This window comes from Catharus ustulatus, chromosome 39 (genome assembly GCF_009819885.2).
Source record: "Catharus ustulatus isolate bCatUst1 chromosome 39, bCatUst1.pri.v2, whole genome shotgun sequence".
In the NCBI taxonomy this organism is placed as follows: domain Eukaryota; kingdom Metazoa; phylum Chordata; class Aves; order Passeriformes; family Turdidae; genus Catharus; species Catharus ustulatus.
Window position 1 is genome coordinate 411,121 of NC_046259.1, and position 23,582 is coordinate 434,702.

The 23,582-nt window shown below is 47.1% G+C and overlaps 1 protein-coding gene across 2 annotated transcripts; it reads right to left on the reverse strand.

Annotated features, from left to right (window-relative positions):
* Positions 1-5: 5 nt before the first annotated feature.
* Positions 6-23,521, reverse strand: SMG9 (SMG9 nonsense mediated mRNA decay factor). Of its 2 annotated transcripts, none has more exons than XM_033084497.1 (13): positions 23,257-23,521; positions 22,502-22,573; positions 22,169-22,412; positions 21,212-21,309; positions 21,019-21,131; positions 19,732-19,843; positions 14,256-14,351; positions 11,596-11,681; positions 10,510-10,613; positions 6,370-6,477; positions 4,083-4,208; positions 1,759-1,900; positions 6-136 (listed from the first exon to the last, which is right to left on the reverse strand). In XM_033084497.1, the coding sequence occupies exons 1-13, from the start codon at positions 23,347-23,349 to the stop codon at positions 58-60; spliced, it is 1,473 nt and encodes a 490-aa protein (XP_032940388.1). In that variant the 5' UTR covers positions 23,350-23,521; the 3' UTR covers positions 6-57. The 2 variants fall into 2 exon arrangements, with proteins under 2 accessions (XP_032940388.1, XP_032940386.1); XM_033084495.1 differs by having other exon boundaries at positions 22,169-22,415.
* Positions 23,522-23,582: the final 61 nt, after the last annotated feature.

A 23,582-nucleotide genomic window follows, 5' to 3' on the forward strand; every position in this document is an offset into this window, starting at 1 on the left:
TTTGAGGGGGTTCCAGGCGGTTTATTGGCTCTCCCAGTTCATCCCAGTGCTCCCAGTTCATCCCAGTAAGCGGCCATATTCGGCCAGGGCCGAGGATTTCTTCACCCCGTCCCAAATCCGGGCGGCGTAGTGGAACCTGCGACCAGTACGGACCAGTATGGACCAGTACGGACCAGTATGGACCAGTACGGACCAGTATGGACCAGTATGGACCAGTACGGGTGAGGACAGACTCGTACAGGTTAAATTCGAGCTCCCAGTTAGGCCCAAACCCCTCCCAGTTTATCCCAGTTAGGCCCAAACCCCCTCCCAGTACAACCCAGTTAGGCCCAAACCCTCTCCCAGTACATCCCAGTTCATCCCAGTTAGGCCCAAACCCCCTCCCAGTACATCCCAGTTAATCCCAGTACCCCCAAACCCATTCCCAGTATATCCCAGTTCATCCCAGTTAGGCCCAAACCCCCTCCCAGTACAAACCAGTTTCTCCCAGTGCCCCCAAATCCCCTCCCAGTCCCTCCCAGTCCATCCCAGTCCCCTCCCAGTCCCTCTCAATCCCCTCCCAGTCCCTCCCAGTCCCTCCCAGTCCCCTCCCAGTCCCTCCCAGTCCCTCCCAGTCCATCCCAGTCCCCTCCCAGTCCCTCCCAGTCCAACTCAATCCCCTCCCAGTCCATCCCAGTCCATCCCAGTCCCTCCCAGTCCCCTCCCAGTCCCTCCCAGTCCATCCCAGTCCATCCCAGTCCCTCCCAGTCCCCTCCCAGTCCCTCCCAGTCCATCCCAGTCCCTCCCAGTCCATCCCAGTCCCTCCCAGTCCCTCCCAGTCCCTCCCAGTCCATCCCAGTCCATCCCAGTCCCCTCCCAGTCCATCCCAGTCCATCCCAGTCCCTCCCAGTCCATCCCAGTGGCTCCCAGTCCATCCCAGTTCCCATTAACAAACCCCCAGTGCCTCCCAGTCCCTCCCAGTCCCTCCCAGTTCATCCCAGTCCCTCTCAATCCCCTCCCAGTCCATCCCAGTCCCTCCCAGTCCATCCCAGTCCCTCCCAGTCCCTCTCAATCCCCTCCCAGTCCCATCCCAGTAACTCCCAGTCCCTCCCAGTCCCCTCCCAGTCCCTCCCAATGCCCCCCAATCCCCTCCCAGTCCATCCCAGTCACTCCCAGTCCCTCTCAATCCTCTCCCAGTCCCTCCCAGTACATCCCAGTCCCCTCCCAGTCCCTCCCAGTCCCTCTCAATCCCCTCCCAGTGCATCCCAGTCTATCCCAGTCCCATCCCAGTCCCTCCCAGTTCCTCCCAGTTCATCCCAGTCCCTCCCAATCCCCTCCCAGTCCCATCCCAGTCCCTCCCAGTTCCTCCCAGTTCATCCCAGTCCCTCCCAATCCCCTCCCAGTCCATCCCAGTCCATCCCAGTCCCTCCCAGTCCCTCTCAATCCCCTCCCAGTCGCTCCCAGTCCATCCCAGTCCCTCCCAGTCCCTCCCAGTCCCCTCCCAGTCCCTCCCAGTGCCTCCCAGTCCCTCCCAGTCCCTCTCAATCCCCTCCCAGTGCCTCCCAGTCCCTCCCAGTTCCCATTAACAAACCCCCAGTGTCTCTCTGTCTCCCCCTGGTGGCGACTCTGGGAACTGCGCCCTGTTCCCAGTGCCTCCCAGTCCATCCCAGTCCATCCCAGTGCCCCCAAATCCCCTCCCAGTCCCTCCCAGTCCCCTCCCAGTCCCTCTCAATCCCCTCCCAGCCCCTCCCAGTCCCCCCCAGTGCCCCCCAGTCTCACCAGTTCCTCTCGGTCAGCAGGCTGTGGGATAACTGGGAGCGCGCCGCCCCCAGGACCCTCCCCCGCAGCCGCGCCAGGAGCCCCCCGAGCCCCCCCCGGCCCCGGAACGGGGGCAGGGCCGGGAACAGCGCCCCTCCCCCACCTGTGGGGAAACTGGGCTTACTGGGAGGCACTGGGAGGGACTGGGAGGGGATTGAGAGGGACTGGGAGGGACTGGGAGGCACTGGGAGGCACTGGGAACAGGGCGCAGTTCCCAAAGGCGCCACCAGGGGGAAACAAAGACACAATAGGACTTTGTTAATGGGAACTGGGATGGACTGGGAGGGACTGGGAGGCACTGGGAGCAACTGGGAGGGGACTGGGAGGGACTGGGAGGGACTGGGATGAACTGGGAGGCACTGGGAGGGACTGGGATGAACTGGGAGGCACTGGGAACAGGGCGCAGTTCCCAAAGGCGCCACCAGGGGGAGACAGAGAGACACTGGGGGTTTGTTAATGGGAACTGGGATGGACTGGAATGAACTGGGAGTTACTGGGAGGCACTGGGAGAGGACTGCAGCCCAGTCTGGAGGGACTGGGAGGGACTGGGATGGACTGGGAGGGACTGGGAGGGACTGGGAGGCACTGGGAACAGGGCGCAGTTCCCAAAGGCGCCACCAGGGGGAGACAGAGAGACACTGGGGGTTTGTTAATGGGAACTGGGATGGACTGGGATGGACTGGGAGGGACTGGGAGGGACTGGGAGGGACTGGGATGGACTGGGAGTTACTGGGATGAACTAGGATGAACTAGGATGAACTGGGATGAACTGGGATGGACTGGGATGAACTGGGAGGGACTGGGATGGACTGGGAGTTACTGGGAGGGACTGGGATGGACTGGGAGGGGACTGGGATGAACTGGGAGGGACTGGGATGGACTGGGAGGCACTGGGAGGGACTGGGAACAGGGCGCAGTTCCCAAAGGCGCCACCAGGGGGAGACAGAGACAATGGTGGTTTGTTAATGGGAACTGGGATGGACTGGGAGTTACTGGGAGGCACTGGGAGAGGGCTGCAGCCCAGTTTGGAGGCACTGGGAGGGACTGGGAGGGACTGGGAGGGACTGGGATGGACTGGGAACAGGGCACAGTTCCCAAAGGCGCCACCAGGGGGAGACAGAGAGACAATAGGAGATTATTAATGGGAACTGGGATGGACTGGGAAGGACTGGGAGGGACTGGGAGGGACTGGGAGGGACTGGGAGGGACTGGGATGGACTGGGATGAACTGGGAGGGGATTGAGTTGGACTGGGAGAGACTGGGAGGGACTGGGAGAGGGTTGGAACCCAGTTTGGGGGGACTGGGAGGGAACTGGGAGGGACTGGGAGGGAACTGGGATGGACTGGGATGGACTGGGAGGGACTGGGAGGGAACTGGGAGAGACTGGGAGGGACTGCGAGGGAACTGGGATGGACTGGGATGGACTGGGAGGGACTGGGAGGGCACTGGGAGTTACTGGGAGTTACTGGGAGGGACTGGGAGGCACTGGGAACAGGGCGCAGTTCCCAAAGGCGCCACCAGGGGGAGACTGGGAGACACTGGGGGTTTGTTAATGGGAACTGGGACAAACTGGGATGGACTGGGATGGACTGGGATGAACTGGGATGGACTGGGATGAACTGGGAGGGACTGGGATGAACTGGGAGGAACTGGGAGGGAACTGGGATGGACTGGGAGGAACTGGGAGAGGATTGAGAGGGACTGGGATGAACTGGGATGGGACTGGGAGGGACTGGGATGAACTGGGAGGAACTGGGAGGGACTGGGATGGACTGGGAAGGATCTCAGGGGTGTTACTGGTCTATACTGGTTTATACTGGTCTATACTTGTTTGTACTGGTTTGTAGTGTCCATACTGGTCTATACTGGTCTGTACTGGTCTGTACTGGTCTATACTGGTCTATACCGGTCTGTACTGGTCTATAGTGGTTTATATTGGTTTGTACTTGTCTATACCAGTTTATACTGGTTTATATTGGTTTATACTGGTTTATATTGATCTGTATTGGTCTATACTGGTTTGTATTGGTTTGTATTGTCTATACTGGTCTATACTGGTTTATACTGGTCTATACTGGTCTATACTGGTTTATACTGGTCTATACTGGTTTATACTGGTCTATACTGGTCTATACTGGTCTATACTGGTTTATACTGGTTTATACTGGTCTATACCGGTCTATACTGGCTTATACTGTTTTATACTGGTTTATACTGGTTTATACTGGTCTATACTGGTCTATACTGGTTTATACTGGTCTATACTGGTTTGTACTGGTTTTACCTGCCCTGGGCAGGGTGTCCTCGGGCTCGGACTCCAGGGGGGGCAGCAGGAACAGATTGACCTCGGCCTCGGGGGGGGGAGGGGCGGGGCCGGGGGTGGGGGAGGGGTCGCGCATGGAGAGGGAACCTGGGGGGGGAAAATGGAGAAAAAATGTCAGAAATGAACCCAAAAAAAATCCCAAAATTTATCTAAAATTGACCAAAATCATCCCAAAAAATCATCCTGAAAATATCCCAACATTTTCCCAAAATTAACCCCAAAAAATGTCAGAAATTGGGCCAAAAAAAATCCCAAAATTTATCTGAAATCGACCAAAATTAACCCAAAATTAACCCCAAAAATATCCCAAAATTGTCATAAAATTAACCCAAAATTATCCTAAAATTTACCCAAAATTATCATAAAATTAACCCAGAATTAACCCCAAAAATGTCAGAAATTGGCCCAAAAAAATCCCAAAATTTATCTGAAATCGACCAAAATTAACCCAAAATTAACCCCAAAAATGTCAGAAATTGGCCAAAAAAAATCCCGAAATTTATCTGAAATTGACCAAAATTAACCCAAAATTAACCCCAAAAATATCCCAAAATTGTCATAAAATTAACCCAAAATTAACCCCAAAAATGTCAGAAATTGGCCCCAAAAAAAATCCCAAAATTTATCTGAAATTGACCAAAATCATCCCAAAAAATCATTCTGAAAATATCCCAACGTTTTCCCAAAATTAACCCCAAAAAATGTCAGAAATTGGGCCCAAAAAAATCCCGAAATTTATCTGAAATTGACCAAAATTAACCCAAAATTATCATAAAATTAACCCAAAATTAACCCAAAAAATGTCAGAAATTGGGCCAAAAAAAATCCCGAAATTTATCTGAAATTGACCAAAATTATCCCAAAATTAACCCCAAAAATATCCCAAAATTGTCATAAAATTAACCCAAAATTAACCCAAAAAATGTCAGAAATTGGGCCAAAAAAAATCCCAAAATTTATCTGAAATTGACCAAAATTATCCCAAAATTAACCCCAAAAATGTCAGAAATTGGGCCAAAAAAATCCCAAAATTTATCTGAAATCGACCAAAATTAACCCAAAATTAACCCCAAAAATATCCCAAAATTATCATAAAATTAACCCAAAATTAACTCCAAAAATGTCAGAAGTTAACCCAAAATATATCCCAAAATTTATCTGAAATTGACCAAAATTAACCCCAAAAATATCCCAAAATTAACTCCAAATTAACCCAAAATTTACCCAAAATTAACCCAAAATTGACAAAAAAATATCCAAAATTAACCCCAAAAAATGTCAGAAATTAACCCAAAATATATCCTAAAATTATCCTAAAATAGCCCAAAATTAACGCAAAAATATCCCAAAAATAGACAAAAAAATCCCAAAATTAACCCAAAAATACCCTGAAAATTGACAAAAATTATCCAAAATTTATCCCAAAATCAACCCAAAATTTACCTAAAATTATCCTTAAAATATCCAAAATATACACAAAAAATATCCCAAAATTAACCCTAAATTATCCTGAAAATATCCAAAAAAGACCCAAAATTAACCCAAAATTTATCCCAAAAAATCCCCAAAAATCCCCAAAAATCCCCCAAAAATCCCCAAAAATCCCCCAAAAATCCCCCAAAAAATCCCCAAAAATCCCCAAAAAATCCCCAAAAAATCTCCAAAAATCCCCAAAAATCCCCCAAAAATCCCCAAAAAATCCCCAAAAAATCCCCAAAAAATCCCCCAAAAAATCCCCAAAAATCCCCAAAAATCCCCAAAAAATCCAAAAAAAATCCCCAAAAAACCCCCAAAAATCCCCCAAAAATCCCAAAAAATCCCCAAAAAATCCCAGAAAATCCCCAAAAAATCCCCAAAAATCCCCCAAAAATCCCCAAAAATCCCCCAAAAATCCCCAAAAATCCCCAAAAATCCCCAAAAATCCCCCAAAAAATCCCCAAAAATCCCCCAAAAATCCCCAAAAAAATCCCAAAAAATCCCCAAAAATCCCAAAAAATCCCAAAAATCCCCAAAAAAATCCCCAAAAAATCCCAAAAAATCCCCAAAAATCCCCAAAAATCCCCAAAAATCCCCCAAAAATCCCCAAAAATCCCCCAAAAAATCCCCAAAAATCCCCCTAAAATCCCCAAAAAATCCCCAAAAATCCCCAAAAAATCCCCAAAAAACCCCCAAAAATCCCCCAAAAATTCACCTGGGACCCCCCAAAATTTACCTGAGACCCCCAAAATCCCCCCAAAATTTAAATTACCTCGATATTTTAGCCGTGAATGAGCCATGAGCCTGCCCAGCACTCGCTGCATCTGCCCCAGGCGCCGCGGGGAGAAACTCTCGGGGGGGGCGCGGGTCTGAACGAACACTGGGGGGGGACACCTGGGGTCACCTGGGGACACCTGAGATACACCTGAGATACACCTGGGGACAGCTGGGGACACCTGGGGACACCTGGGGTCACCTGGGACACCTGAGAGCACCTGGGGACACCTGGGGTCACCTGGGACACCTGAGAGCACCTGGGGACACCTGGGGTCACCTGGGCACACCTGGGGACACCTGGGGACAGCTGGGGACACCTGGGGACAGCTGGGATACACCTGGGAACACCTGGGGACACCTGGGGTCACCTGGGGTCACCTGAGATACACCTGAGATACACCTGGGGTTACCTGGGGTTACCTGGGGACAGCTGGGGACACCTGGGGACACCTGAGGACACCTGAGAGCACCTGGGGACACCTGGGGACACCTGGGGGCACCTGGGCACACCTGGGACAGCTGGGGTCACCTGGGGACACCTGGGGACACCTGGGGACACCTGGGGACACCTGGGGACAGCTGGGCACACCTGGGGACACCTGGGGACACCTGGGGACACCTGGGGACAACTGGGGACAGCTGGGGACACCTGGGGACAGCTGGGGTCACCTGGGCACACCTGGGGACACCTGGGCACACCTGGGGACACCTCAGATACACCTGAGATATACCTGGGTCACACCTGGGTCACACCTGGGGACACCTGGGGACACCTGGTGGTACCTGGGGGCTCACCCAGGTGTGGGTAATGAGGATCTCTAGGATTTCTAGAATCTATAGGATCATGCTCAGACCCTATAGGATCTACAGGACCCATGGAGCTCACCCAGGTGTGGGTAACACCATAGGATCCATAGAACCTATAGGATCAGGCCATACATTACCCAGGTGTGGGTAACAAGGCTCTGTAGGATCTATAGGATCAGGATCTATATGATCCATACAACTTACCCAGGTGTGAGTAATGAGGTTCTATAGGTTCTATAGGATCAGGATCTATAGACTCAGACCCTATAGAATCTATAGGATCCATAGGCTGTATCTCACCCAGGTGTGGGTAATGAGGCTCTGTAGGTTCAGGATCTATAGGATCAGGATCTATATGATCTCTACACACTACCCACATGTGAGTAATGAGGCTTTGTAGGTTCTATAGAATCAGGATCAGACCCTATAGAATCCATACATTCAGGATATCCATTACTCAGGTGTGGGTAATGAAGATCTACAGGATCTATAGGATCAGGATCTATAGAATCTATAGGTCTAAGATCTCTATACCTTACCCAGGTGTGGGTAACAAGGTTCTATAGGCTCTATAAGATCAGAATCTATAGAATCAGACCCTATAGAATCCATAGGATCCATACATTCAGGATATACCTTACACAGGTGTGAGTAATGCTATAGAATCTATATGATCTCTATACATTACCCAGGTGTGGATAACGAGGTTCTATAGGCTCTATAGAATCAGACCCTATAGAATCCATAGGTTCAGGTTCTCCATACATTACCCAGGTGTGGCTAATGAGGCTCTATAGGATCAGACCCTATAGAATCCATAGATTCAGGATCTATATGATCTCTATACGTTACCCAGGTGTGGATAATAAGAATCTGTAAGTTCTATAGGTTCAGACCCTATAGAATCCATACATTCAGTCCATACATTACCCAGGTGTGGATAATGAGGCTCTACAGGATCAGACCCTACAGAATCTATAGGTTCAGGATCTATAGGCTCTCTACACATTACCCAGGTGTGCATAATGAAGCTCTATAGCGTCAGGATCTATAGGATCTCTATACATCACCCAGGTGTGGATAACGAGGATCTATAGCCTGTATAAGATCAGAATCTATAAGACCAGACCCTATAGAACCTATAGAATCTATAGAATATCCCTTACCCAGGTGTGGGTAGTGAGGCTCTATAGGATCAGACCCTATAGAATCCATAGGTTCAGGCTCTCCATACATTACCCAGGTGTGGCTAATGAGGCTCTATAGAATCAGACCCTATAGAATCCATAGGTTCAGGATCTATAGGTTCTCTACACATTACCCAGGTGTGGATAATGAGACTCTACAGGCTCAGACCCTATAGAATCCATAGGATCCATACATTCAGGATATACATTACCCAGTTGTGGGTAGTGCTATAGAATCCATAGGTTCTCTATACATTACCCAGGTGTGGATAATGAGGATCCATAGGTTCAGACCCTATAGGATCTATAGGTTCAGGATCTCTATACATTACCCAGGTGTGGATAATGAAGCTCTACAGGATCAGACCCTATAGAATCCATACATTCAGGCCATACATTACCCAGGTGTGGATAATAAAACTCTATAGGATCAGACCCTATAGAATCTATAAGCTCTCTATACATTACCCAGGTGTGGGTAACGAGGTTCTATAGGTTCTATAAGATCAGAATCTATAGAATCAGACCCTATAGAATCCATAGAATCCATACATTCAGGCTATACCTTACCCAGGTGTGGGTAATGAGAATCCATAGGTTCTATAGGATCAGAATCTATAGGATCTATAGATTTAGGCTCTCTATACATTACCCAGGTGTGGATAATGCCATAGAATCAGGATCAGACCCTACAGAATCTATAGGTTCAGGATCTATAGGCTCTCTACACATTACCCAGGTGTGCATAATGAAGCTCTATAGCGTCAGGATCTATAGGATCTCTATACATTACGCAGGTGTGGATAACAAGGTTCTATAGCCCCTATAAGATCAGAATCTATAGGACCAGACCCTATAGACCCTATAGAACCTATAGAATGTCCCTTACCCAGGTGTGGGTAACGAGGATCTATAGCATCAGACCCTATAGAATCCATACATTCAGCCCATACATTACCCAGGTGTGGGTAACGAGGTTCTATAGGTTCTATAGGATCAGTATCTATAGAATCCATACATTCAGGCTCTCTATACATTACCCAGGTGTGGATAATGAGGCTCTATAGGATCAGACCCTATAGAATCCATACGTTCAGGATCTATAGGCTCTCTATACATTACCCAGGTGTGGGTAATGAGGCTCTATAGGATCAGACCCTATAGAATCCATAGGTTCAGACTCTCTATCCATTACCCAGGTGTGGGTAATGACGTTCTATAGGTTCTATAGGATCAGGATCTACAGGATCAGACCTTATAGAATCCATAGGTTTAGGCTCTCAATACATTACCCAGATGTGGATAATGAGGATCTGTAAGATCTATAGGGTTAAGATCTCTATACATTACCCAGGTGTGGATAATGAGGATCCATAGGATCTATAGGATCAGGATCTATAAGATCTATAGGTTCAGGCTCTCTATACATTACCCAGGTGTGGATAACGAGGCTCTATAGGATCAGACCCTATAGAATCCATAGGTTCAGGCTCTCCATACATTGCCCAGGTGTGGATAATGAGGTTCTATAGGTTCTATAGGATCAGGATCTACAGAATCAGACCCTATAGAATCCATAGGATCCATACATTCAGGATATACCTTACACAGGTGTGAGTAATGCTACAGAATCTATATGATCTCTATACATTACCCAGGTGTGGATAACGAGGTTCTATAGGCTCTATAGAATCAGACCCTATAGAATCCATAGGTTCAGGCTCTCTATACATTACCCAGGTGTGGATAATGAGGATCCATAGGTCCAGACCCTATAGAATCCATAGGTTCAGGATCTATAGGCTCTCTAAACATTACCCAGGTGTGGATAACGAGGTTCTATAGGTTCTATAGGATCAGGATCTATAGGATCTATAGGTTCAGACCCTCTATACATTACCCAGGTGTGGGTAGTACTCCGAGGTTCTATAGGATCTATAGAATCCATACGTTCAGTCTATACATTACCCAGGTGTGGGTAACGAGGTTCTACAGGCTCTATAGGATCAGGATCTATAGGATCTATAGGTTCTCTATACATTACCCAGGTGTGGATAACGAGGCTCTGTAGGATCTATAGGATCTATGGAATCAGGATCAGACCCTATAGAATCCATACATTCAGTCTCTCCATACATTACCCAGGTGTGGGTAATACTCCGAGGGCTCCTCAGCCCCACTCGCGGCTCCGTCGTGGCTCGGGGACGGCGTCGGCGGCTTCACCATCTCGGCCGTCTGCAGGAACCTGGGCACGGGGATTGGGGGAAATTCGGGAAATTTGGGGATTTTGGGGGAAATTTGGGGGGTTTTGGGGAAATTTGGGGGATTTTGGGGGATTTTAGGGCAATTATAGGGGAGTTATGGGGAAATTTGGGAAAAATTTGGGGAAATTTGGGGCATTTATGGGGGAGTTTGGGGGAGTTATGGCGGAATTTTGGGGAAATTTGGGGGATTTTTTGGGAAATTTTGGGGGAAATTTGGGGGATTTTGGAGAATTTATGGGGGAGTTTGGGGGAAATTTGGGGAATTTGGGGGGAATTTGGGGAAAATTTGGGGAAATTTGGGGAATTTATAGGGGAGTTTCGGGGAATTTTGGGAGATTTTGGAGGATTTTGGGGGAATTTTGGGAAATTTGGGGAATTTATGGGGGAGTTTGGGGGAATTTTGGGAAATCTGGGATCAGTTTTGAGGTCACTCAGGGGTCACTCTGGGGTCAGCTTTTGGGGTCACTCTGGGGTCACTTTGAGGTCAGTTCAGGGTCAGTTTGGGGTCACTCAAGGGTCACTTTGGGGTCACTCTGGGGTCACTCGGGTCAGTTCTGAGGTCACTCAAGGGTCACTTTGGGGTCAGTTCAGGATCAGTTTTGGGGTCACTTAGGGGTCACTTCAGGGTCAGTTTAGGGTCATTTTTGGGGTCACTTTTCGGTCAGTTTAAGGTCAGTTCTGGGCCAGTTTTAGGGTCACTCTGGGGTCACTTTGGGGTCAGTTCAGGGTCAGTTTTGGGGTCACTTTTCGGTCACTTTAAGGTCACTTAAGGGTCAGTCCTGAGGTCACTTTGAGGTCACTTCAGGGTCAGTTTGGGGTCACTTTTGGGCCACTTTTGAGGCCCCTCTGGGGGTCACTGGGAGGTCATTCAGGGGTCAGTTCTTGGGGTCACTTTAAGGTCACTCTGGGGTCACTCAGGGGTCACTCAGGGGTCACTCAGGGGTCAGTTTTTGGGGTCCCCACCTGTAGAGCCCCAGGTCCGTGAACCAATCCTGCACCAGCAGCACCACGTGGCACACGGTGAACAGGAACGCCGCGATCTGCAGGGACTGCAATTAACACAATTAACATCGTTAATTAATTAACAAACCCCAACCACGTGGCACACGGTGAACAGGAACGCCGCGATCTGCAGGGACTGCAATTAACCAATTAACATAATTAACTAATTAATTAACAAACCCCAACCACGTGGCACACGGTGAACAGGAACGCCGCGATCTGCAGGGACTGCAATTAACATAATTAACTAATTAACCAATTAACAAACCCCAATGACGTGGCACACGGTGAACAGGAACGCCGCGATCTGCAGAGACTGCAATTAACACAATTAACGTAATTAACTAATTAATTAACAAACCCCAACCACGTGGCACACGGTGAACAGGAACGCCGCGATCTGCAGGGACTGCAATCAACACAATTAATGTAATTAACTAATTAACAAACCCCAATCACGTGGCACACGGTGAACAGGAACGCCGCGATCTGCAGGGACTGCAATTAACACAATTAATGTAATTAACTAATTAACCAATTAACAAACCCCAATCACGTGGCACACGGTGAACAGGAACGCCGCGATCTGCAGGGACTGCAATCAACATAATTAACTAATTAACTAATTAATTAACAAACCCCAATCACGTGGCACACGGTGAACAGGAACGCCGCGATCTGCAGAGACTGCAATTAACCAATTAACGTCATTAACTAATTAATTAACAAACCCCAACCACGTGGCACACGGTGAACAGGAACGCCGCGATCTGCAGAGACTGCAATTAACCAATTAACTAATTAACCAATTAACCAATTAACAAACCCCAATCACGTGGCACACGGTGAACAGGAACGCCGCGATCTACAGCGACTGCAATCAACACAATTAACGTCATTAACGTAATTAATTAACCCTCATTAACACAATTAACATCATTAACATTATTAACAAACACAATTAGCACAATTAACCCAATTAACAAATCCTCAGTAACACAATTGGCATTTAACAAACCCTCAGTAACCCAATCAACACAATTAACGTCATTAACGTAATTAACACAATTAACCAATTAACAAACCCCAATTAACACCATTAACAAACCCTCAGTAACACAATTACCAATTAACAAACCCTAATTAATGCAATTAACCAAATTAACAAACCCTCAGTAACCCAACTAACCCCACTAACACCATTAACATAATTAACCAATTAATAAACACAATTAACACAATTAAACAAACCAATTAAAACAATTAACACAATTAAACAACCCAATTAACAAAATTAACCAATTAACACAATTTAAAAACACTAATTAATGCAATTAACACAATTAACAAATAGTCATTAACCCTAGTAACACAATTAACATAATTAACACAATTAGCAAACCCCATGAACACAATTAACCAATTAACATAATTAACAAACCAAATCAACCCAATTAACACAATTAACAGACACCGATTAACCCAATTAACAAACCCAAATTAACCCAATTCACCAACCCTAATTAACACAATTAACTAATTAACAAATCCACATTAACCCAATTAACAAACCTTTATTAACCCAATTAACAAACCCTCATTAACTCAATTACCCCACTCTCATTAACCCAATTAACAAAGCCTCATTTACCAATTAACAAACCCTCAGTAACCCAATTATCACAATTAACCCAATTAACAAACCATCAGTAATCCAATTAATCTAAATAACCCAATTAACCCATCTTCATTAACCAAATTAACACAATCAACCAACCCTCATTAACCCAATTAACCCCATTAACAAACCCTCATTAGACCAAATAACCAATTAACAAATACTCATTAACCCAATTAACCAACCCTCACTAACCCTAATTACTCCCAATTAACCAACCCTCAGTAAATCAACTAACCCAATTAACCAACCCTAATTAACTCAACCCAATTAATAACCCCAATTAACCCAATTTAAAAACCCAATTATCCAATTAACAAATTCTCATTAACCCAATTAACCAGCCCTCAGTAATCCAATTACTCCAATTAACCAATCCCAATTAACCTAATAAACCAACTCTAAATAACCCAATTAATCCAATTAAAAACCCTCATTTACCCAATTAACAATCCCTCAGTAACTCAATTAACCCAATTAAGCCAATTAACCCAACTAGCCCAATTAACAAACACTCAGTTACCCAATTAACACAATTAACAAACTCTCATTAACCCGATTAACCCAATTAACACAATCAACAAACCCCAAGTAACCCAATAAACCAAATTAACCAACCCTCATTAACCCAATTAACAACCCCTAATTAACCCAATTAACCCAACTAACCCAATTAACAACCCTTAATTAACCCAATTTACTCAATTAACCCAATTAACAATCCCTAATTAACCCAATTAACCCAACTAACCAAATTAACAACCCCTAATTAACCCAATTAACCCAATAAACCCAATTAAAAACCCCTAATTAACCCAGTTAACCCAATTAACACACCCTCAGTAACTCAATTAACCCAATTAACCCAATTAACAACCCCTAATTAACCCAATTATCGCAATTAACCCAATTAACAACCCCTAATTAGCCTAATTAGCCCCACCTGTGTCTCCACGTAGGCGTGGGGCAGCGCGAACTCCGGCGGAAGCTTCCGGTCGTTGTTGATCAGGTGATCCAGGTGGGCGGGGCTGAGGATGGGCTGGGGGCGGGGCCAGGAGGGTGAGGCCACGCCCACTCCCATTATGGTAATGAGGGGGCGGGGCAAGGGGGTAATTACGGTAATGGGGGTGGTTTGGGTTAATTAAGGTAATTTGGGGTAATTATGGTAATTGGGGTAATTACAGTAATTGAGGTAATTATGGTAATTAGGGTAATGATGGTAATTCAGGTAATTTACAGTAATTAAGTGTAATTAAGGTAATTGGGGTAATTAAGGCAATTGGGGTAATTACGGTAATTGTGGGTAATTAAGATAAATGGGGTAATTATGGTAATTATGGCAATCGGGGGTAATTATGATAATTGGGGTGGTTTGTTTTAATTACCATAATTGGGGTAATTACGGTAATTAAGGTAATTTGGGGTAATTATGGTAATTGAGGTAATTACAATAATTGGGGTAAATTACGGTAATTAGGGATAATTACGGTAATTGGGGTAATTAAGGTAATTGGGGTAATTACAGTAATTATGGTAATTGGAGGAAATTATGGTAATTGGGGTAATTATGGTAATTGGAGGTAATTATGGTAATTGGGGTAAATTAAGGTAATTAGGGATAATTACAGTAATTGGGGGTAATTGGGGTAATTAAGATAATTGGGGGTAATTATAGCAATTGGGGTAATTACAGTAATTGTGGGTAATTAAGATAAATGGGGTAATTAAGATAATTTGGAGTAATTAAGTTAATTGGGGTGAATACGGTAATTGGGGTAATTAAGGTAATTGGGGTGGTTTGGGGTAATTACAGTAATTGGAGTAACTATGGTAATTGGGGTAATTACAATAATTGGGGAGGTTTGGGGTAATTGAAGTAATTAAGGTAATTATAATAATTGGCTGGTTTGGGTTAATTACGGTAATTTGGGATAATTATGGTAATTGGAGGTAATACCAGTAATTTGTGGTAATTATGATAATTGGGGTAATTACAGTAATTGGGGTAAAACGATAATTAGGGGTAATTGTGGTAACTGGGGTAATTAAGATAATTGGGGTAATTATGATAATTGGGGTAATTACGGTAATTTGGGGTAATTATGGTAATTGGGGTAATTACAATAATTGGGGTAAATTACGGTAATTAGGGATAATTGGGGTAATTAAGATAATTGGGGGTAATTATAGCAATTGGGGTAATTATGGTAATTGGGGTGGTTTGGATTAATTATGGCAATTTGGGATACTTATGGTAATTGGAGATAATTATGGTAATTGAGGCTAATTAAGGTAATTGGAGATAATTATGGTAATTGTGGGTAATTAAGATAATTGGGGTTATTAGGTTATTTATGGTAATTGGGGTAAATTACAGTAATTAGGGGTAATTTACGTTAATTAGGGTGAATACGGTAATTGGGGTAATTAAGGTAATTGGGGGTAATTACGGCAATCTGACTAATTATGGTAATTTAGGAAACTGCTGCAATGTACCGTAAATTACGGTACAGCATATTATACTGAAAATTACTTCAGTGCGACTTTATACCCTAAATTACGGTAATGCGACATTACACCGTAAATTATGGTAATGCGACTTTATACTTCAAATTACGGTAGCGCGGCTATATACAGAAAATTACGGTACAGGAATCATAAACTGAAATTATACCAGTGCGACTTTATACCGCAAATTACGGTACCGCGATTATACACGGCAAATTACGGTAACGCGACTTTACACTGTAAATTACGGTAGCGCGACTTTATAGTGGAAATTACGGTACCGCGCCTTTATACGGTGAATTACGGTAGTGCGACTATACAACCTAAATTACGGTGCCGCGACTATATACGGCAAATTACGGTACCGCGACGATACACCGTAAATTATGGTAATTACCGTAATTTACAGTATATCGTCGCGGCACCGTAATTTAAAGTATAAAGTCGCGTTACCGTAATTTAAAGTATAAAGCCGCGCTACCGTAATTTGCAATATAAAGTCGCGGTACCGTAATTTAAAGTATAAAGTCGCGGTACCGTAATTTGCAGTATAAAGTCGCATTACCGTAATTTACAGTATAAAGTCGCGCTACCGTAATATGAAGTATATAGTCGCACTACCGTAATTCGCCGAATAAAGTCGCTGTACCGTAATTCACAGTATAAAGTAGCACTGCCGTAATTTACAGTATAAAGTCGCATTACCGTAATTCACAGTATAAAGCCGCGCTACCGTAATTTGCAATATAAAGTCGCGGTACCGTAATTTAAAGTATAAAGTCGCGTTACCGTAATTTACAGTATGAAATCGCGGTATCGTAATTTACGGTATAAAGTCGCATTACCGTAACTCGCAGCATAAAGTCACGTTGCCGTAATTTAAAGTACAAAGTCGCACTGTCGTAAATTACAGCATAAAGTCGCACAATCGTAATTTACAGCATAAAGTCGCGGTACCATAATTTAGAGTATAGAGTCGCGTTACCGTGATTTGCCGTATAAAGTCGCACTACCAGAATTTACGGTATAAAGTCGCGATACCTTAATTTGCAGTGTAAAGTCGCGATACCATAATTTGCAGTATAGAGTCGCAATACCGCAATTTACGGTAGAAACTCGCAGTACCGTAATTTTCAGTATATAGTCGCGTTACCGTAATTTACAGTATAAACTCGCGGTATCGTAATTTACAGTATAAAGTCGCGATACCGTAATTTACAGTATAAAGTCGCATTGCCGTAATTTGCAGTATAGAGTCGTGGTACCGTAATTTGCAGTATAATGTCGCGGTACCGTAATTTACAGCATAAAGTCGCGGTACCGTAATTACCAGTATAAAGTCGAGTTACCGTAATTTACACTATAAAGTCGCTGTACCGTAATTTAGGGTGTATATTCGCACTACCGTAATTCGCAGTATAAAGTCGCGGTACCGTAATTTACAGTATAAAGGCGCACTACCGTAATTAACCATTTAAAGTCGCGGTACCGTAATTTGCAGTATAAAGTCGCGATACCGTAATTTGCAGTATAAAGTCACAGTACTTAAAATTTTCGCATTACCGTAATTTACAGTATAAAGTCGCGTTACCGTAATTTACAGTTTATAGTCGCGGTATCGTAATTTACAGTGTAAAGTCGCGGTACCGTAATATACAGTATAAAGTCGCGGTACCGTAGTTTACAGTATAAAGTCGCGTTACCGTAATTTGAAGTATAAAGTCGCGATACCGTAATTTACCGTATAAAGTCGCGGTACTTTAATTTGCAGTATAAAGTCGCGGTGCCGTATTTTACGGTATAAAGTCGCTGTACAGTAATTTACGGTATAAAGTCGCGGTACCGTAATTTACAGTATAAAGTCGCGGTACCGTAATTTACAGTATAGAGTCGCGGTACCGTAATTTGCTATATAAAGTCGCGGTACCGTAATTCACAGCATAAAGTCGCGGTACCGTATGTTTCAGTATAAAGTCGCGGTACCGTAATTTAAGGCATAGAGTCGCGGTGCCGTAATTTACAGTATAAAGTCGCGGTATTGTAATTCGCTGTATAAAGTCGCGGTACCGTAATTTAAGGTATAAAGTCGCAGTACCGTAATTTGCCGTATAGAGTCGCACTACCGTAATATACAGTATATAGTCGCGGTACCGTAATTCGCTGTATAAAGTCGCGGTACCGTAATTTGCAGTATAAAGTCGTGGTACCGTATTTTACAGTATAAAAATCGCGGTGCCGTAATTTACAGTATAAAGTCGCGGTATTGTAATTCGCTGTATAAAGTCGCGGTACCGTAATTTAAGGTATAAAGTCGCAGTACCGTAATTTGCCGTATAGAGTCGCACTACCGTAATATACAGTATATAGTCGCGGTACCGTAATTCGCTGTATAAAGTCGCGGTACCGTAATTTGCAGTATAAAGTCGTGGTACCGTATTTTACAGTATAAAAATCGCGGTACCGTAATTTACAGTATAAACTCGCGATACCGTAATTTGAAGTATAAAGTCGCAGTACCATAATTTACCAAATAAAGTCACGCTACCGTAATTTGCAGTATAGAGTCGCGGTACCGTAATTTACAGCATAAAGTCGCACTACCGTAATTTGCAGTATAAACTCGCACTACCGTAATTTTCCGTATAAAGTCGCGGTACCGTAATTTAAAGTATAGAAGTCGCGGTACCGTAATTTGCAGTATAGAGTCGCATTGCCATAATTTACTGTATAAAGTCGCGGTACCGTAATTTACCGTATAAAGACGCGATGCCGTAATTTGCAATATAAAGTCGCGCTACCGTAATTTACAGCATAAAGTCGCGCTACCGTAATTGACAGTATAAAGTCGCGGTACCGTAATTTGAAGTGTAAAGTCGTGTTACCGTAATTGACAGTAGAAACTCGCAGTGCCGTAATTTAGGGTGTATAGCTGCACTACCGTAATTTACCGTACAAAGTCGCAGTATCACAAAAATTACCGTAATTACGAAAATTGCCATAATTACAAATATTACCTTAATTACAAAAATTACTGTAATTACAATGAATTACCGTAATTACTCAAATTACTGCAATCACCAAAATTACCGTAATTACAAAAAATACCGTAATGACAAAAATTACCGTAATTACCCAAATTACTGCAATTAAAAAATTGCCATAATTACAAATATTACCTTAATTACAAAAATTACTGTAATTACAACAAATTACCGTAATTACCCAAATTACTGCAATTACAAAAATTACCATAACTACAAATATTACCTTAATTACAAAAATTACCGTAATTACAACAAATTACCGTAATTACCCAAATTACTGCAATTACAAAAATTACCATAATTACAAATATTACCTTAATTATAAAAATTACCGTAATTACAATACATTAGCGTAATTACCCGAATTACTGCAACTACAAAAATTACCATAATTACAAATATTACCTTAATTAAAAAAATTACTGTAATTACAATAAATTACCGTAATTACCCAAATTACTGCAATTAAAAAAATGACCCTAATTACCAAAACTGCCATAATTACAATAAATTACCGTAATTACCCAAATTACTGCAATTACAAAAATGACCCTAATTACCAAAATTGCCATAATTACAAATATTACCGTAATTACCCAAATTACCGTAATTACCAAATTTGGGTAATTACAGTAATACACACAACAGGAACAGCCCCAATTAGCTCTAATTAACCCCGATTCGCCCTAATTAGCATTAATTAACCCTAATTACCTGCCTGTCCAGGAACAGAACCCTCTCCAGGGTCACAAGCCCAACGAACCCCAATTAATTATCACTAATTAATGACCTGGCTGTCCAGGAACACCCCAATTAACCCCAATCAGCACTAATTAACCCTAATTAACCCTAATTAGCGTTAATTACCTGGCTGTCCAGGAACAGGACGCGCTCCTGGGTCACGAACAGGTCGATGCCGCCGGTCTGGGCCCCCCCGCGCTCGCGCAGCTCCGGCGGCTGCGGCCGGAACACGAAGGAGCTGCGCCAGTATAGACCAGTATAAACCAGTATGGATCAGTATAAACCAGTACAGACCAGTATAAACCAGTATGGACCAGTATAAACCAGTATGGACCAGTATAAACCAGTATGGACCAGTATAAACCAGTACGGACCAGTATGGATCAGTACGGACCAGTATAAACCAGTACAGACCAGTATGGACCGGTATAAACCAGTATAAACCAGTATGGACCAGTATGGCCCAAACCCTTCCCAGTATCCACCAAACCAGTACATCCCAGTACATCCCAGTATACTCTAAACTCGTCCCAGTTTGGCCCAGTATGGCCAAAAACCCTCCCAGTATGTCCCAGTAGCTCCCAGTTCCTTCCCAATCCCTTCCCAGTATATCCCAGTTCCTCCCAGTCCCTTCCAGTCCATCCCAGCCCTCTCCCAGTATATCCCAGTCCATCCCAGTCCCTTCCCAGTCCATCCCAGTCCCTCCCAGCCGTCTCCCAGTGTCTCCCAGTCCCTCCCAGTATATCCCAGTCCCATCTCAGTTCCTCCCAGTCCCTCCCAGTTCCCTCCCAGTTCATCCCAGTTCCCTCCCAGTCCATCCCAGTCCCTCCCAGTATATCCCAACCCCATCCCAGTCCCTCCCAGTTCATCCCAGTCCATCCCATTCCCTTCCCAGTCCCTCCCAGTCCATCCCAATCCCTTCCCAGTCCCTCCCAGTCCCTCCCAGTCCTTCCCAGCCCTCTCCCAGTCCATCCCAGTTCCCTCCCAGTCCCTCCCAATCCCCTCCCAGTCCATCCCAACCCCATCCCAGTCCCTCCCAGTTCATCCCAGTCCATCCCAGTCCTCTCCCAGTACACCCCAGTCCATCCCAGTCCCTCCCAGTTCCCTCCCAGTCCTTCCCAGTCCCTCCCAACCCCTTCCCAGTCCCTCCCAGTCCATCCCAGCCCTCTCCCAGTGTCTCCCAGTCCCTCCCAGTATATCCCAGTCCCTCCCAATCCCCTCCCAGTCCATCCCAGTCCTTCCCAGTCCCTCCCAGTCCATCCCAGTCCATCCCAGCCCTCTCCCAGCCCTCTCCCAGTCCCTCCCAGTCCCTCCCAGTCCCTCCCAGTTGCTCCCAGTCCATCCCAATCCCTTCCCAGTCCATCCCAATCCCTTCCCAATCCCCTCCCAGTCCCTCCCAGTGCCTCCCAGTACCGCGGGTCCTCCTCGGGCTGGTTCCCAGCCAGCAGCGACAGCACCGTGGATTTCCCAGTTCCCTGCAGCCCCAGCGCTCCCACCACCAGCACGTCCGTCTGCTCCAGCAGGAACTGGGAGCACTGGGAGTCACTGGGAGGCCCCTCCCCCACCCCTCCCACCCCCCCCACCCCCCCTTCAGCCCCTCCCCCACCTCCAGGGCGCTGTCGCACCAGTTCATCTGCTCGTCCACCAGTTTGATACTGGTTTTCATCTTCTCGGGCGCCGCCAGCCGGGCCTGGGCCTGGGCGGCTGGGGGAGGGGCCAGGGGTGGGACACGCCCCCTTCCGGGGCCACGCCCACCACGGGGACACCCTCCCAGTGTGTCCCAGTGTGTCCCAGTATGTCCCAGTACCGCCCAGTTCTCTCCACAATCCACTCCAGTCCATCCCAGTTCCTCACAATTTCCCTCCCAGTCACTCCCAGTATATCCCAGTCCCTCCCAGTGTGTCCCAGTCCCATTCCAGTCCACCCCAGTACCTCCCAGTGCGTCCCAGTGCCTCCCAGTTCCCTCTGCAATCGACCCCAGTACATCCCAGTTCCTCACAATCCCCTTCCCAGTCACTCCCAGTACCTCCCAGTATATCCCAGTACCTCCCAGTCCCATCCCAGTCCACCCCAGTACCTCCCAGTGCATCCCAGTGCCTCCCAGTATGTCCCAGTACCTCCCAGTTCCCTCCACAATCCAACCCAGTATATCCCAGTACATCCCAGTTCCTCTTAATCCCCTCCCAGTTCTTCCCCACCCCCTTCCCAGTCACTCCCAGTCCCATCCCAGTCCCCTCCCAGTACATCCCAGTCACTCCCAGTCCCTTCCCAGTTCGTCCCAGTCCCTCCCAGTCCCTCCCAGTCCATCCCAGTCCACCCCAGTCTATCCCAGTCCCTCCCAGTCTCCCTTAACCCCGCCCCTTTCCACCACCCAATCACATCGAGCCCCACCCTTTAACCCCGCCCACAAACCACTGACCACGCCCACAACGGCCACACCCAAACCCCGCCCCTTTCCACCATCCAATCCCCTCAAAACCCCTCCTTTAGCCCCGCCCCTCCAGCCACACCCTTTTTAGCCCCACCCCTTTAAGCCCCGCCCCCTCAAGCCCCGCCCACTCACGGTCCAGCGCGGCGGGCGGGGCCAAGCCCCGGCTGTGCAGTTGATAGACAGGCTGGGTGGGGCGTGGCCCCTCCCTCTCCAGGGGCGGGGCTTGCGTTGGCCCCTCCCCCGCGGCCGCCGAGGCCCCGCCCCCCGCGCCCCGCCCCTCCTCCCCCCGCGCTTTCATCAGCACGATGGGCGGGGCCGGCGCGGGAGGGGGCGGGGCTTGGGTTGGCCCCGCCTTGGGCGCGGCTGGGGGGGGCTGCTGCTGGCCAAAAAAGGGGGTGACGTCATGGGGGTGTGGCCACACGACACCACGCCCCTTTTTGGGTGACCACGCCCCCCCAGTCTCACCCGCTCGGCCGGGGGCTTGGCCAGGATGATCGGGGTCTTCTGCAGGGGCCCCGTTGGCTCCTCCCCCACCTCCTGTGGGCGGGGCGGGGTCAGCGAGGCCACGCCCACCACGCCCAGAGAGAGCCACGCCCACCCAGGTAGAGCCCCGCCCATCAGAAGCTGTAAGGATTTTGGACACGCCCACAGGTGCGAGGCCACGCCCCCACAGTGAGCCACGCCCTGTGTGGCTGCTGTCAATCATTGCAAGCCACGCCCCCAAGCAGTTTCAACATCTTACAGCTGTCAATCATTACAATCCACGCCCCATAATCAGTCCCACCCAATAAACGTGCTGTCAATCATTACAAGCCACGCCTCCAGTAATTTCAAGGCATTACAGCTGTCAATCATTGCAAGCCACGCCCCCAATAGCTGTAACCCCTTACAGCTGTCAATCATTAGAAGCCACGCCCCATAATCAGTCCCACCCAATAAAAGTGCTGTCAACCACTCCCAAGCCACGCCCCCAAACCAGCTTCACTCTACAGCTGTCAATCACTCCCAAGCCCCGCCCCACATACATGCTGTCAATCACTTCCCAAGCCACGCCCCAAACAAGCTTCACTCTACTGCTGTCAATCATTCCCAAGCCACGCCCCCGCCCACAGTTTCGCCCCTCACAACACCTGTCAATCATTCCCAAGCCCCGCCCGCTGTCGCACATAAACGTCGCCCACCCTCCCAAGCCCCGCCCACACCACCCAAGCCCCGCCCACCCTCCGCTCCGCGCCGCCTCCTTCCGGTTCCTTCTCGCGGTTCCAGCAGCGCCGCCGCGCGCCGGGGGCGGGGCTCTGTCCGGAGTCCGACATGGCGGCGGCGCCGGGGATGTCCCGGGAGGGTCCCCGAGCCCCGGAGGGGTCCCCGGAGGGGTCTCGGGAGGGTCCCGGGGGTCTCGGAGCTCCTGAGGGAGCTTCCGGTTCTTTTCCCGCTGCTCGGCGCGCGCGGGCGGCGCGGAGGGGGCGCGGCCTGCACGGAAAGGGCCGCGCGCATGCGCGAAATGGGCGTGGCCTGCTGGCTTTGCCGTGCGCACGCGCAAAAAGGC

Bases quoted from the DNA above. Each gene is read 5' to 3' on its own strand.
- SMG9 (XM_033084495.1), bottom strand. From the start codon at position 23,349: ATGTCGGACTCCGGACAGAGCCCCGCCCCCGGCGCGCGGCGGCGCTGC. The intron at 22,574-23,256 runs GTGGGCGGGGCT...CCCCGCCCACAG, and splicing joins GAGGCGGCGCGGAGCGGAGG to GAGGTGGGGGAGGAGCCAAC. The intron at 6,478-10,509 runs GTAATGTATGGA...GTCCCCCCCCAG, and splicing joins GGAGTATTACCCACACCTGG to TGTTCGTTCAGACCCGCGCC.